Genomic DNA, 15,620 nt, shown 5'->3' with positions numbered 1-15,620 from the left:
AGTTCACAGTTCATGTATTGCTGAAGCCTGGCTTGGAGAATTTTGAGCATTACTTTACTGGCATGTGAGATGAGTGCAACTGTGTGGTAGTTTGAGCATTCTTTGGCATTGCCTTTCTTTGCGATTGGAATGAAAACTGACCTTTTCCAGTCCTGTGGACACTGCTGAGTTTTCCAAATTTGCTGGCATACTGAGTGTAGCACTTTCACTGCATCATCTTTCAAGATTTGAAATAGCTCAACTGGAATTCCATCACCTCCACTAGCTTTGTTCGTAGTGATGCTTCCTAAGGCCCACTTGACTTCACATTCAAGAAGGTCTGGCTCTAGGTGAGTGATCACACCACCTAGATCACACCATCATGATTAGCTGGGTCATGAAGATCTTTTTTGTACAGTTCTTCCGTGTATTCTTGCCACCTCTTCTTAATATCTTCTGCTTAAGTCCCTACCATTTCTGCCCTTTATTGAGCCCATCTCTGCGTGAAATGTTCCCTTGCTCTAATTTTCTCAAAGAGATCTCTAGTCTTTCCCATTCTATTGTTTTACTCTATTTCTTTGCATTGATCACTGAGGAAGGCTTTCTTATCTCTCCTTGCTGTTCTTTGGAACTCTGCATTCAAATAGGTATATCTTTCCTTTTCTCCTTTGCTTTTCACTTCTCTTCTTTTCACAAGTATTTGTAAGGCCTCCTCAGACAGCCATTTTGCTTTTTTGCATTTCTTCTTCTTGGGGATGGTATTGATCCCTGTCTCCTGTACAATGTCATGAACCTCTGTCCATTGTTCATCAGGCACTCTAACAGATCTAGTCCCTTAAATCTATTTCTCTCTTCCACTGTATAGTCATAAGGGATTTGATTTAGGTCATACCTGAATGGTCTAGAGGTTTTCTCCACTTTCTTCAATTTCAGCCTGAATTTGGCAATAAGGAGTTCATGATCTAAGCCGCAGTCAGCTCCCGGTCCTGTTTTTGCTGACTGTATAGAGCCTCTCCATTTCTGGCTGCAAAGAATATAACCAATGTGATTTCAGTGTTGACCATCTGGTGATGTCCATGTGTAGAGTCTTCTCTTGTGTTGTTGGATGATGGTGTTTGCTATGACCAGTGCATTCTCTTGGCAGAACTATATTAGCCTTTGCCCTGCTTCATTCTGTACTCCAAGGCCAAATTTGCCTGTTACTCCAGGTGTTTCTTGACTTCCTACTTTTGCATTCCAGTCCCCTATAAAGAAAACGACATCTTTTTTGGGTGTTAGTTCTAGAAGGTCTTGTAGGTCTTCATAGAACTGTTCAGCTTCTTCAGCGTTACTGGTCGGGGCATAGACTTGGATTACTGTGATATTGAATGGTTTGCCTTGGAAACGAACAGAGATCATTCTGTTATTTTTTAGATTGCATCCAAGTACTGCATTTCGGACTCTTTACTTGAGTATGATGGCTACTCCATTTCTTCTAATGGATTCCTGCCCACAGTAGTAGATATAATGGTCATCTGAGTTAAATTCACCCATTCCAGTCCATCTTAGTTTGCTGATTCCTAGAATGTCAATGTTCACTCTTGTCATCTCCTGTTTGACCACTTCCAATTTGCCTTGATTCATGGACCTGACATTCCAGGTTCCTATGCAATATTGCTCTTTACAGCATCGAACCTTGCTTCTATCACTAGTCTCATCCACAACTGGGTGTTGTTTCTGCTTTGGCTCCATCCCTTCATTCTTTCTGGAGTTATTTCTCCACTGATCTCCAGTAGCCTATTGGGCACCTACCGACCTGGCGAGTTCCTCTTTCAGTATCCTATCTTTTTGCCTTCTCATACTGTTCATGGGGTTCTCAAGGCAAGAATACTGAAGTGGTTTGCCATTCCCTTCTCCAGTGGACCACATTCTGTCAGACCTCCCACCGTGACCTGTCCGTCTTGGGTGGCCGCACACGGCATGGCTTAGTTTCATTTAGACAAGGCTGTGGTCCATGTGATCAGGCTGGCGAGTTGATCACTGGAAGATCCCTTGGAGAAGGAAATGACAACCCACTCCAGTACTCCTGCCTGGAAAAATCCCATGAATGGAGTAGCCTGGCAGGTTGCTGTCCATGGGGTCGCAAGGAGTCAGACATGACTGAGCGAATTTACTTTATAATGTACTTTAAGAACAAACTTTGTTTTCAAAGTTTCTGAAACCTCAAAACAGAGATGTACGTGTAAAGACATACAGAGTAGTAATTTTTAAAAGTCACTAAAATAATATCTCTATTATAATAAATAAAGTGTTAGCAGCTGAATCTATTATCCAAATCCCAAGTGTAATGCTTAATCACTAAGTCTTGTTTTTCCACCAGTATAGGTCCTTTCCCTGGAGGAGGAAATGGCAACCCACTCCAGTATTCTTCCTGGGAAATCCCATGGACGGGGGAGCCTAGTGGGCTACAGTCCACGAGGCTGCAACGAACATGACTGACTATGCACGCACACACACACAAAGATCCTTTGGTAGTTTCAGCCTCCCTTTATATCTCAAATGACAGCAGTGAAAGATACAGGACAAAAATTTGTACATATTCAACTTCACTACTTTTAATACATTCTTGTTAAAGTTTTGCAAGAAAGAAAGATGTAATCACTAATGAAATAAATATAAGGCCTACAAATGACAATACTCTGTATTGTCTGTAATTAAACTACACTGCTCTAATTTAATAGAAAGCTAAACATAAATGGTCTATTTTCTAAAACATTTGTTCTGGTCTCAAATATTAAGTATACCAGATACTGACTACAACTGGTGATCCTCAACCTGCAAAGATTGCTGTTTCCAAAACTGATTTTTATATATTAACTGATTGGCAGTCAGAGACTATTTTCCAAAATATTTTAAAGGATCATTAAGCTATGAGGTCAACTTAAAAAAAAAAAAGCAAAAAACCTTTATGGCTCAGAGCATACTCAAATGTAGTATTTCCTCCACACATTTATAAAATTGTTTTTATTTACAAAATTTTTTTAAAAACTGTTTTCAGTTAGCAATTTTCTCTCTTCTCTCCTCAAAAGGACTAGGGGACACCAATTCCAGTAAATTTACTGTTCTTTTCATTCAAAAGTAGCCTAAAGGATAGAAACTTCCGCTGGTGAAAAAACAAGTATGGCATTAAGAATTTCTATTTTTCACATCAAACCCATTTTCACAGTATAATAGTCAAGTTTAATTTCTTACAGATAAAAAAGATTTTTAATCTCATAAGATAAACTGAAGGTGCAGAGTAACAACAGTATTTTATCACTTCACCCCACCTCTATCACTTCCTATTGTCATTTGGAAGTTAACTAGCTTTACAGAGACCCAGGCTTCTCCAATCTCATCTCTTCGCTCCTCGAAGCTCCTGGGCGGTGGATTGGCCTGGAGTGGTCAGCAGCAGCAGAGAGGCCGGGGAGACTTCCACTCCTAGCCATCCATCATCATTGATCAGCTCTAGCCAACAACTCCAGCAGGGCCTTTGCCCAGGCCCCCAGGTGACATGCTGACTGCCAGCCAGTGGCTGGTGAAGGTTCACACACTCAAGAGGACCAGCAGTGGGACAACCAGGGTGCCAGGCACGTCCTACAGCTACGTGGAGCAGTTGAGGGACATGTTCCTGCCAGGCAGGGCCTCACAAAAAGTGGTCCACTGGAGAAGGGAATCACAAACCACTTCAGTATTCTTGCCTTGAGAACCCCATGAATAGTATGAAAAGGCAAAAAGATATGACACTGGAAGATGGTTTTTTATGTCAGTGGGTATCCAATATGCTACCAGAAGAGCAGAGAAATAGCTCCAGAAAGAATGAAGAGGCTGAGCCAAAGTGGAAAGGATGCGCAATTGTGGATGTGTCTGGTGGTGAAACTGAAGTCTGATGCCATAAAGAACAATATTGCATAGGAACCTGGAATGGTAGGTCCATGAATCATGATAAACTAGATGTGGTCAAACAGGAGATGGCAAGGGTGAACATCGACATTTTAGGAATCAGGAGGCTAAAATGAACCGGAATGGGTGAATTTCATTATTAAATCTACTCTTGTGGGCAAAAATCCCTTAGAAGAAATACAGTAGCCCTCATAGTCAACAAGATAGTCTGAAATGCAATACTTGGGTGCAGTCTCAAAAATGACAGAGTCATCTTGGTTTGTCTCCAAGGCAAATCATTCAACATCACAGTAATCAAGTCTATGCCCCAACCACTGATGCCAAAGAAGCTAAAGTTGAATGATTCTATGAAGACCTACAAGACTTCTAGAATTAACACCAAAAAAAGATGTCCTTTTCATCATAGAGGGGTTGAAATGCAAAAGTAGGAAGTCAAGAGATACCTGGAGTAATAGGCAAGCCTAGCCTTGGAGTATAAAATGAAGCAGGACAAGGGCTAAAAGAGTTTTGCAAAGAGAACGCGCTGGTCATAGCAAACACGCTTTTCCAGCAACACAAGAGACGACTCTACACATGGACTGACTGTGGCTCAGACCATCAGCTCTTTATTGCAAAATTCAGGTTCATATTGAAGAAAGTAGGGAAAACCACTAGGCAATCCAGGTATGACCTAAATCAAATCCCTTATGATTATACAGTGGAAGTGATGAATAGATTTAAGGGATTAGATCTGGTAGACAGAGTGCCTGAAGAACTATGCATGAAGGTTCGTGACACTGTATAGGAGGTGGTGACCAAAACCACCCCCAAGAAAAAGAAATTCAAAAAGGTAAAGTATTTGTCTGAGAATACCTTATAAATAGCTGAGAAAAGAGAGAAGCTAAAGGCAAAGGAAAAAGGGAACGATATATTCAACTGAATGCAGAGTTCCAGAGAATAGAAGGGAGAGATAAGAAAGCCTTAAGTGGACAGTGCAAAGAAATAGAGAAAAAGCAACAGAATGGGAAAGACTAGAGATCTCTTCCAAAAAATCAGAGGTTCCAAGGGAACACTTCATACAAAGATGGGCACAATAAAGGACAGAAACAGCAAGGACCTAACAGAAGTAGAAGAGATTAAGAAGCGGTGGCAAGAATACACAGAAGAACTGTACAAAAAAGTTCCTAATGATCCAGATAACCATGATCATATGGTCACTCACCTAGAGCCAGCCATCTTGGAATGTAAAGTCAAGTGGGTCTTAACAAACATTACTACAAAGCTTGTGGAGGTGATGAAATTCCAGTTTAACTATTTCGAATCTTAAAAGATTTGAAATGCTGCACCAACATGGCAGCGTGTTTGAACAAGTCAACAGTGGCCACAGGACTCAAAAAGGTCAGTTTTCATTCCAATCTCAAAGAAGGGCAATGCCAAAAAATGTTCAAACTACCACACAATTGCACTCATTTCACCTGCTAGAAAGGTAATGCTCAAAATCCTTTAAGCTAGGCTTCAACAGTACATGAACCAAGAAATTCCAGATGTACAAGCTGGATTTAGAAAAGGAAGAGGAACCAGAGATCAAATTGCCAACATCCGTTGGATCATAGAAAAAGCAAGAGAATTCCAGAAAAACATCTACTTCTGCTTCATTGACTACACTAAAGTCTTTGACTGTGAGGATCACAACAAACTGTGGAAAATTCTTAAAGAGATGGAAGTATCTAGACCATCTTATCTGCCTCCTGAGAAACCTGTATGCAGGTCAAGAAGTAACAGAACTGGACATGGAACAATGGACTGATTCAAAGTTGAGAAAGGAGTACATCAAGGCTATATATTGCCACCCTGCTTATTTAACTTCTATGCAGAGTATGTCATTCGATATACCAGGCTGGATGAAGCACAAGCTGGAATCAAGACTGCAGGGAGAAATATCAATAACCTCAGATATGCAGATGACACCATTATGGCAGAAAGCAAAGAGGAACTAAAGAGCCTCTTGATGAAGGTGAAAGAGGAGAGTGAAAAAGCTGGCTTAAAACTCAACATTCAAAAAATGAAGATCATGGCATCTGGTCCCATCAATTGATGGCAAATAGATGGGGAAACAATGGAAACAGTGACAGACTTCATTTTCTTGGGCTCCAAAATCACTGCAGATGGTGACTGCAGCCATGAAATTAAAAGACGCTTACTCCTTGGAAGAAAAGCTATGACCAATCTAGACAGCATATTAAAAAGCAGAGATATCACTTTGTCAACAAAGGTCCACCTAGTCAAAGCTATGGTTTTTCCAGTATTCATGTGTGGATGTGACAGCTGGACCATAAAGAAGGCTGAGTGCTGAAGAATGTGTGCTTTCGAGCTGTGGTGTTGGAGAAGACTTTTGAGAGTCCCTTGGACTGCAAGCAGATCAAACCAGTCAATCCTAAAGGAAATCAGTCCAGAATATTAACTGGAAAGACTGATGCTGAAACTGCAGCTCCAATACTCTGGCCACCTGATGAGAAGAGCTGACTCGTTAGAAAACATCCTGAGGCTGGGAAAGATTGAGGGCAGGAAGAGAAGGGGGAGACAGAGGATGAGATGGTTGGATGGCATCATCAACTCAACGGACATGAGTTTGAGCAAACTCTGGGAGACAGTGAAGAACAGAGAAGCCTGGTGTGGTACTTTCCATGGGATCACAGAGTCAGACACTACTGACTAACTGAACAACAACAATAAGAAATTACTTATTAATTAAAATGTTTCAGTCACATTTGCCAAACTCTTATTGTTCTTATTACTTTTTAAGGGGTTGGAAATTAGAAGACAGCAAAAGATTTTCATAAACCAAACAGGTGGGGGGCGGGGAGAAAAACTGGAAAACTTTCAACTTACTGCTCTCAGAAATGGGACCACAGGCAATAATCCAGTTAAGAAAGCAAGCAGTCAAAGGAAAAATATTTACAATAACATAGTAGTAAGTTTGACACCAAGTATGACAGTATCTAAATCAACATAATTAAAGAAGCTTTTAAGTCTGGAATGACTAAAGCTGTTAATAAAACATGAAAATATTATGACATTTATCTGAGAATACAAAAAAAGAAAAATAGCTGTTCCAAATTTACCAAAGCCACGTTTACAAACTGTACAACCCAGATGTCCAGAAATTGTGCACTCAATGAAAGCCTCATTGGTTTCACTTTCATCAGGCCTGTGAGTCAAATGGTAAACAAAGCGTGGCTCCAAAGTGGGGAAAAACAACTCTGTGGCCTCTGAGGAACTGAGTGGGTAATATTAGGTCGAAGGAAGGCATACACAATAGAAGGAGCCCTGCTAGTACAGCTGTCCATCTCCTAGACCATTCCAGAAACCTTGGTTCCAATCCAAGATCTGCCTAGAACAAGCTATGTAATCTTCAAATGACTCAAGGCCCTCAACTTCCATATCTATAAAATGAGAGGGTTAGGCTGGTAAGAATCTATGGTTTCTTCTATAGAAGAAAAACCTTTTAACTCTAAAGGCAGTCCCTTGATAACTTTTTAGACAATTGGTTAATAATAATGGCATATCATGCTTTTGTGCCCATTAGTAAAGTACAGGAAATTAATTCAAACCACTCTGCTATGACTAAAGATTACATCTAAGCTAATGCCTAACAGAATGGCAAAGCTGCAATGTAACAAAGGGGGGAAAAAAGATGCCACATTTGGCATGTATCAACCTGATCACGCAAAATGCCAGGGTGGATGAAACATAAGCTGGAATCAAGATTGCTGGGAGAAATATCAATAACCTCAGATATGCAGATGACACCACCCTTATGGCAGAAAGTGAGGAACTAAAGAGCCTCTTGATGAAGGTGAAAGAGGAGAGTGAAAAAGCTGGCTTAAAATTCAACATTCAAAAAACTAAGATCATAGCATCCAGTCCAAATACTTCATGGCAAATAGATGGGGAAACAATGGAAACAGTGACAGACTTTATCTTCTTGGGCTCCAAAATCACTGCATATGGTAACAGCAGCCATGAAATTAAAAGACACTTGCTCCTTGGAAGAAAAGCTATGACCAGCCTAGACAGCATATTAAAAAGCAGAGACATTACTTTGCCAACAAGGTCCATCTGGTCAAAGCTACGGTTTTTCCATTGTCATGTATGGATGTGAGAGCTGGACCATAAAGAAAGCTGAGCGCCAAAGAACTGATGCTTCTGAACTGTGGTGTTAGAGAAGACTCTTGAGAGTCCTTTGGACTGCAAGGAGATCAAACCAGCCAATACTAAAGGAAATCAGTCCTGAATATTCATTGGAAGGACTGATGCTGAAGCTCCAACACTTTGGCCACCTGATGCAAAGAACTGACTCATTGGAAAAGACCCTGATGCTGGGAAAGATTGCAGGCAGGAGGAGAAGGGGGAGACAGAGGATGAGATGGTTGATGATACCACCAACTTGATGCATATGAGTTTGAGCAGGCTCCAGGAGTTGGAGATGGACAGGGAGGCCTGGCATGCTGCAGTCAATCAGGTCGCAAAGAGTCGGACACGACTGAGCGACTGAATTGAACTGAACTGAAGCTGAAACAATCCAAGTCATAATCCAAACCAAAGACTATTATGAAACACGATCTAAGGTAATTCAAACAGACCAACTAGTGAGAAATCAGCATTTAACAGAAAAAACAGAATTGTTTGAAAATTTCACTGGTTTTGGTATTATATGAACATATTCAGGTTGTGAATATAATAAAAGCAAAGTTAGTATTAAATGACTGACCAAAAGACTATTTTTCCATATTTGCTAAGAATGTGATATATCAATCCTTGCTTTTGAAATGATAAATAATATTTATATTTTAGATAGCATGCTTTACATTTTTATTCTTGCATCAAAAATAAAATTATATAGCTTTTAGAAGCAGTTTAAGGGGAAGCCAAATAAATATTTAAATAGTTAAGAGAAATTTTAACTCCACTGAAATGATTTTAATCCACAAGAGGAGCAGATACAACTCAAAAATATTTACTGACTTTCTCTACTATACAACAACATTTCTTGGCACATCACTATCTTCAGTAAACATTTATTAAGCTTTTATACTATGTGCAAAGGATTCATATTAAGGTTACATGAGATAAACAGTCTCTACAGCTGAGGAGCTTACAGTCAAATAAGAAAAACAAAAACTGTTTGCAAATTTGTATTAAGTATCGAAAGAGAAGTAAGGAAAATAAATGTTAAGACTAATTCAGAGCAAGGCAAACCTAAAAAGGTCCAGGTTGCTCAGGGCAGTTCTCAGGAGGAGAGACAGAAGTTGAGGATTAAAAGAAGACTTTTAAGAAGGATTTGATGCTGAGGACAGAAAACAAAGTAACTGTTCCTGCTCTTTGGAACCTTAGACCCAACCTTATACGAGTCAGTCTGTAACTGATAACTGAACTAAACTATATCACAAGTGCAATCAACCAAAAAAGTGTTGGATGGGCAGCTACAATGACAGGATATTGAAAGGGAAGTTTCTGCTGAGAACCATAGACAACTGACATTCCAAAGCAGGTACCAGAACACTCTCAATATTTCCAAAGGAGGCAGTCTAAAGGGTTGAGATGTGCTCCCTCCTACCCTCAACACTAGTGAGAGAAGCTTCATGGGGAGTAAGGGTGGGGGTTAGAGAAGAGTTCCCCCAGGGGAGCTAGCTACAGAACAAGTGCCCTCGCCGGCCAGTGGAGAGGGGAGGAGATGGATGCCTGCCTCTCACCTAAAGCCTAGGGGAAAAGGCTTGGATGGGACTACTTGAAGAGCTTGATATCTGTCTCAAGCACCTTGAACAACATATTGAACTGGCACTTGATTCATCTCTGGAAATTCTAAAGGGTAAGAAGCTGGATGAAGAGGCACGTGAGCGCAAAAGATAGACGGCTGAATTGGGACCACTTCCAGAGTCCCTCTCGACAAACAATGAATGCTGCCTGTGGAGAGAGCGAGCTGGGGTGATGTCATCTGGGTCCAACCCAGGGGGTGACCTGGAACTTGAACAGATCTCAGCAAAATGAACATGATGGAACTGCCAGACCCAAGAATCTGAGGATGATATAAAAAAACAGCCAGGCTATATATGCATTCTCACTGTCAAACAATGTGAGGTGAGCAGCTGACATGGGAGGCAGAGGATCCACAGGTAAAAGAAAGAACTTTCAACACACGCCAAGTCTACAACAGCGCTGAAGTTAAATCACCAGGCACTAATCAAGCATGAGTTAGTTGCTGCTCTTCTTTCCTCTCTCCCCTTCTTCTTTGTCCAACTTGGGAGGGATGAGACACTAGGGCTGGCAAGACAAAGGAGAAACAGAAAAGCCCAGTCAGAAGGAAAAAAAAAAAAAAAATCCTCAGTTATTGTCTTCCCCCTTGCAATGGGCAGAGCTAGGAAGTGGGCATGGGGAAGAAGCCTCATCTTTAATTCAGGTTCAGTCTGGGGCTTTAATTTGTTGGTACTAGACATTTCAATAATCAAATTGAGATTTTTATGACTTAGTTACTGAAGAACAATTTGCATTATCTCAACGCAACTAGAAAAGTCAAGTTTATCCATGGGCAGAGAGCATGATAGCCTTACAAGTAAATTGAAAGGGACAGTGAATGACAAAAATAAAACCATTTTAGAATTTCATCTCACAAGCCCTGCTTTTCAACCTAACACACTAAAAGAGTTGACACGGTGGAGAGCAGAGAAGTACACAAATGTGATCTTATAAAACATAACTCAGCCCATCCAGCTTCTCTATCTTGAGAATGGCTCAGTCATTAACAATTCCAGAAATCTGCCACAACATGACTCAGAAATCTAATAGTACTTTTTAAAATTTGGCATGAGCAACCAAAAGATAATAGACTCACTTTAAAAAGCAGAGACTGTCTTGCTCCCTGATGTATCTCTAACACTCAGCGAAGCACCCTTACATAAAAGATGCTTAAAGAACTGCTGTGTTCTTTCCATGTGATGGCGAGGTTAGGTTCTCAGAAAACAGAATCTGAACAAATTCTGTTCAGATGTGTTTAGAGACTTTTTAGTTAGTTAAATGTGTGTTACTATGTGTAATGTTATAATGTAGATTACTTTCATCCTTCTCCTTTTGTTGTCAGCCACATCTCTGAAAAATGCATATTGTATTTCTTGCATACTGCATTGCACTTTGTACTGCACTACAAAACCAGACAGCAAATGTGAATATTTTAAGCTCTGATATTAAAATACTAGAAAAAGTACTATATACATTTAAAGATTTTAGCAGAAAACCCACAAAGAAATATAGTATTTCACAATGCCATTAATGCAGGATGATTTATTTTAAAAAGAAATGGCATTTAAAAAGTATATTAGCCAGTATTTTACTAATACTTTGTTTACTGGTATATTTGTCTTTTCAGTGACAGCCTGAATTAAGGGCCTACTATCTTAGTTACAGTATCATCATCTCTCTTTTAAAGATTAAAAAGAGGCCCAGAGGTTAATGACTTGCCCAAGGTCATAGAACTAGTAAATGGTAGAATAGGCATTTTAACTCAAGACAGTATGTCAGAGTTACCAAGTCATGCTAACAATAAGGCTGAAGAGGTAAGTTCTGTTGACTCATTTCCAAAAGAAATAAAACCCTATTTTAATGGTTATCTTTATAATGTCTAATTTTGAAATATAAGCTATTGTCAGGTCAACCACAGTTCTGTTAACATACCTCTACTGATGTGATATTCTTAGTAAACTCTTCATGAGTGAAAACACTATACAGCAAACACCAATAAAATTTCTACATTTGATAGGAAGGTAAAACATACCTTGCATGCCATTTTTGGGATTTAATGAGTCACTCCTTATCCTGACAAAATGTCAAACAAGGCTTTTTAGATGAAACATGTATCTGCATTTAGTTAAGTGGCTCAATCTACAAGTTTTCAAAGAGCAAATACAACCAAGGATTTGGCCAATTGTAATTAAGGATCATCCTTTTCTGGTAAGCTTTTTCCTAGTTTAGTAAAAGTTGATATATTACCCATCATTCTTATGGAATTTACAATAAGTGTGAAAGAAAGTGAAGTTGCTCAGTCATGTCTGACCCTTTGTGACCCCGTGGACTGTAGCCCACCAGGCTCCTCCGTCCATGGGATTCTCCAGGCAAGAATACTGGAGTGGGTTGCCATTTCCTTCTTCAGGGGATCTTCCCGACCAGGGATCTCCTGCATTGCAAGCGGATTCTTTACCAACTGAGTTATCAGAGAAGCCCACAGTCATAGGATTTGGGCTCCTCTTTCCATGCAATTCTCTAGGCAAGAATACTGGAGTAGGTTGCCATTCTCTTCTCCAGGGGATTTTCCCAACCCAGGGATTGAACCCAGGTCTCCTGCACTGCAAGCAGATTCATTACCATCTGAGCCACCACAGACGCCCACAATAAGTGTATGTGATTATAAAATTGACAGTTTCCAAACTGGTACATAAAGGCAGCAGGTCTTAAGTGTATCTTTCAGAAACTGAAGGGTGTTGACTGAAAGAGACCTATAATCAGGCAGCTTCATTCTCCTGCCTTGCTTTAGAAAGAGAGGTGAGAGAGCCAGGTGAGATATTTCAGGGTCAATCCGCAGTTCTCCACCGGGGATGATCCCTGCTCCCCTCTCCTCCAGGAACGTTTGGCAATGCTTGGAGACAAATTTATTGCCACTATTGTGTGTGCATGTGGGGGGACTGCACCTACTGGGTAGCACCAGGGATGGTATCATCATGTATAATACAGAGTACAGCCCTGCCCACTCCCAGCAAGGAATTATTCAGTCTGCAGTGTCAGCAGTGCCAAGGTTGAGAAACTCTAGTAGAAGAGATTAAATGTCTGAGGCCCTGAGCAGAGGGGGTGGCCTGAGTGTTTAGAGACTGTAACTGTAAACACTCAATCAGAGAGTCGCAGTGATACTCAGTAAAGATCAGATGCAGCACTCAAGCAGTGCTGCAAGCACTGGCAGAGGGCAGCCTCCTGATTTGTCACATCTGAGATGGGGAGGGCAAAGAACTTCTATTAATACTTCCACCTTTCACAGTTGTGATTTTTTTTTCTGATATAAGAACAGGAAATTAAAAAAGCCAAAGTAGAAAGAAAAGTAGTTTGCTAGAGAGAAAAGAAACTTCTTTTGTTAAACTGTACACAGTTCCACTACCAACTTCCTGAATGTTTCTATGACTTACAGCAGGGCCCCAGACAGTTGCAATCTAAAATAAAAACAATGGCTGTTCTGGACACACAATAAGAGAAAATCAGAATAAATATGTATGTATCTGGACCGTAAGTATTCTAAAGACCACACATGATTTCAGGAAGCCCAGCTTTTAGCTCCCAAATGTGTAAATGCCCTGATGGGATATTACTTTTTCCTTCCTGGGCCTTTCCATTTCTGAATCTGGGAACTCTCAGTTACAAGAGAAAAGAGTAAAAACGGGACACAGCAAGCTGTGAAATGGCGCTGCCATAAAACAAAAACCAAATACCGACAAACAGAACTTGCCCAGATGTTGCCTTGCTCTTTCCATGGGGGAGTCTGACGATTAGGCAGTTGTACCCTTCCCTCTGCTCTTCCATCTGATCTCGCATGCTTAAGTCCTTTCCATTATCTTTCTTTCTACTGTCAATCACATTTCTTCACCAAAATATTTTTACCTTATTGTTATCCATTTTAACTTCCATTTCCTTCTTTTCCTCTCTTTCAACTCTGTCTTCATTTACCCTCTCAAAAGTACCAACTAGTAATGGAATTATATAATGAAAATTTTGGAGTCAGACTTTAGAGATTTTCTAGCAGCAAACCCCACCATGCCCGCCTCTCTTCACATACCAACGCTCCTAACAAGTGGTTAGCCAACTCCGCTTCAACACTAAACTGAGTTCCATCACTTCTACTGGCTTTCAGAAACCACGGAGAGGGGGATCACTTCTCACCTGATGGACATGGAAAAACTTACCATGAGATCTAAACAGAGCAATGTAATTAAATTGCTTCTGCTCCGTAGATACCAACTGTTTCTCATCATCAACCTTTACTCAACTAGGAAAAAACTCACCAGCCAAGGACGACCCTAAACTACAATTGGCCAAATCTACCGGCATATTTGCTTTTTGAAAACTATCTTCTGATAGACTGAACCATTTAACTGAAAGCAGACACATGATGCATCTAAAAAGCTTTGACTTTCTGTCGGTATGACTCATTAAATCCTGAAAATGACACGCAAGGTATGTTTCCCCCTCCTTCATCGGCAAGAAGGTTTGTTCCCCACTTAAGGACTTAACCAATAAAAGGCACTGACGAATTTCGAAGACTCGAGGTCATGTTGGGTAAATACGGTACTGAGCTTCATACAGTACAGTAGTGTAAAGCCTCGTGGAGGCTTGGCACATGCACGAGAGCAAAAGTAAAGTGATTTCTCATTCTGCAGTTAAAGAAGGAGATCCTAATTTGTTCCGTGCTGGCTTATCCCAGAAGGATAGCAGGGTCCAAATCCCCATAAACCCAGCCGTGCCGTCGGGTTTAGTTTAGCTTCAATGAACATCACCGGCATTGCACCGAAGTTTGAACGCTTCTAGGAGCTAAGTCTCTGGCTGTTGTTTCCAGAACAGCCACCTTCAACTCGCCCGGGGCGCGGGGCGCGCAGCCTCCCAGGCGGGCAGGTGGGCCCGGCGCTGCCGCGCATGGGGTCTCCGCCTTGCCCACTCCGCGGCCGCGCCCATACCTTGGTGAGCTGGGCGATCTTCTTGCTCATTTTCAGGTGCAGGTCTTGGCTGTAGTCCACGCAGTGCCCCGCCTGCTGCGCGGCGGCCGGCGAGGGGACGAATTTGGCCGCCGAGCCGCCGTAATAGTGCTGCTGCCAGCTCATGCCCGGGGTCGCCATCTTCTCGGCAGACCCTGGCCGGGGAGCGGGTCCCCGCGCTCGGGGGACGGCCAGCCGAGCCGCGGCCACTGGGACGCAGGAGGCCGGGCGGCCGCTTCCGGACCCGACACCCGGCCGCGCCCGCCGGCCGCAGACGCCAGCACCCACCCGCCCGCGATCTCCCGGTCACCGCCGTCCAGGGACAGGGGCGGCCCCGCCGGCCCGAAGCCGCGGGCGACTCGGGCGCGGGGCAGATGCCCAGGTCCGGAGGCGGCCCGGCGGGGCCCGACCCGCTCTCGCCCGCTCTGCAGCTCGCGCCAGGTGGGAGCGACGCGGGCAGCGTAGCCCCGCAGGTTCCGCTCCCACCGGGCACCCCGGACCCAGCCAGACGGCCGCCGCGGGGCTTGCGGAGGGAGGAGGAGCTGGGGCGGGCTGCTGCGGGGGGAGGCGGGGACACGGAGCCGCCGTTACCAAGGCACGCGGAGCGCGCGGGGCGGCGACGTCATTTCCCCGCAGCCAAGCCCCGCCCCGCGCCGCCGCGGGCCCCGCAGCCCCGCAGCAGGTGCGGGCGCCTTTCGCCGGGCGGGCAGTCAGGGTTTTCCCCCGCAGCTGGGGCCGATCTCCACTCCGCCCCAGCTGCTGCCGGCCGGAGGTTAAGTGCTGTGTGCCGCGCGGGCCGCAGAAGACGGGGCCGTGGTGACCCTCGGTGTGCCGAACGCGTGCAGACTCACCCAGCCTTTCCACGTGCATCATCGCGTGCCCTGGGCCCAAGTGGGTCTTCCCCAAGAAGAGCGGCAGACTCACCTCCAGCTCCCTCCCGAGCACGGCCTCAGCTCCAGAGAC

General features: G+C 43.0%; 1 protein-coding gene across 6 annotated transcripts in view; it reads right to left on the bottom strand.

Moving 5' to 3' along the window:
- The window catches only part of FAM184A (family with sequence similarity 184 member A), a 118,643-nt gene extending 103,431 nt beyond the window's left edge, over nt 1-15,212 (bottom strand). For 4 of the 6 annotated variants that reach the window (XM_070449896.1, XM_070449898.1, XM_020899694.2 and 1 more), the window contains exon 1: nt 14,640-15,211. In XM_070449896.1, the coding sequence (XP_070305997.1) occupies nt 14,640-14,798 (159 nt within the window). In that variant the 5' untranslated portion in view covers nt 14,799-15,211. Of the gene's footprint in view, nt 1-14,639 lie in introns of all 6 variants that reach the window. The other 2 variants (XM_070449899.1, XM_020899693.2) reach the window with 2 other exon arrangements.
- Nucleotides 15,213-15,620: the final 408 nt, after the last annotated feature.

The sequence above is a fragment of the Odocoileus virginianus genome, chromosome 19, assembly GCF_023699985.2.
Source record: "Odocoileus virginianus isolate 20LAN1187 ecotype Illinois chromosome 19, Ovbor_1.2, whole genome shotgun sequence".
NCBI classification, from domain to species: Eukaryota; Metazoa; Chordata; class Mammalia; order Artiodactyla; family Cervidae; genus Odocoileus; species Odocoileus virginianus.
This window is presented reverse-complemented; position numbering and strand designations above follow the sequence as displayed.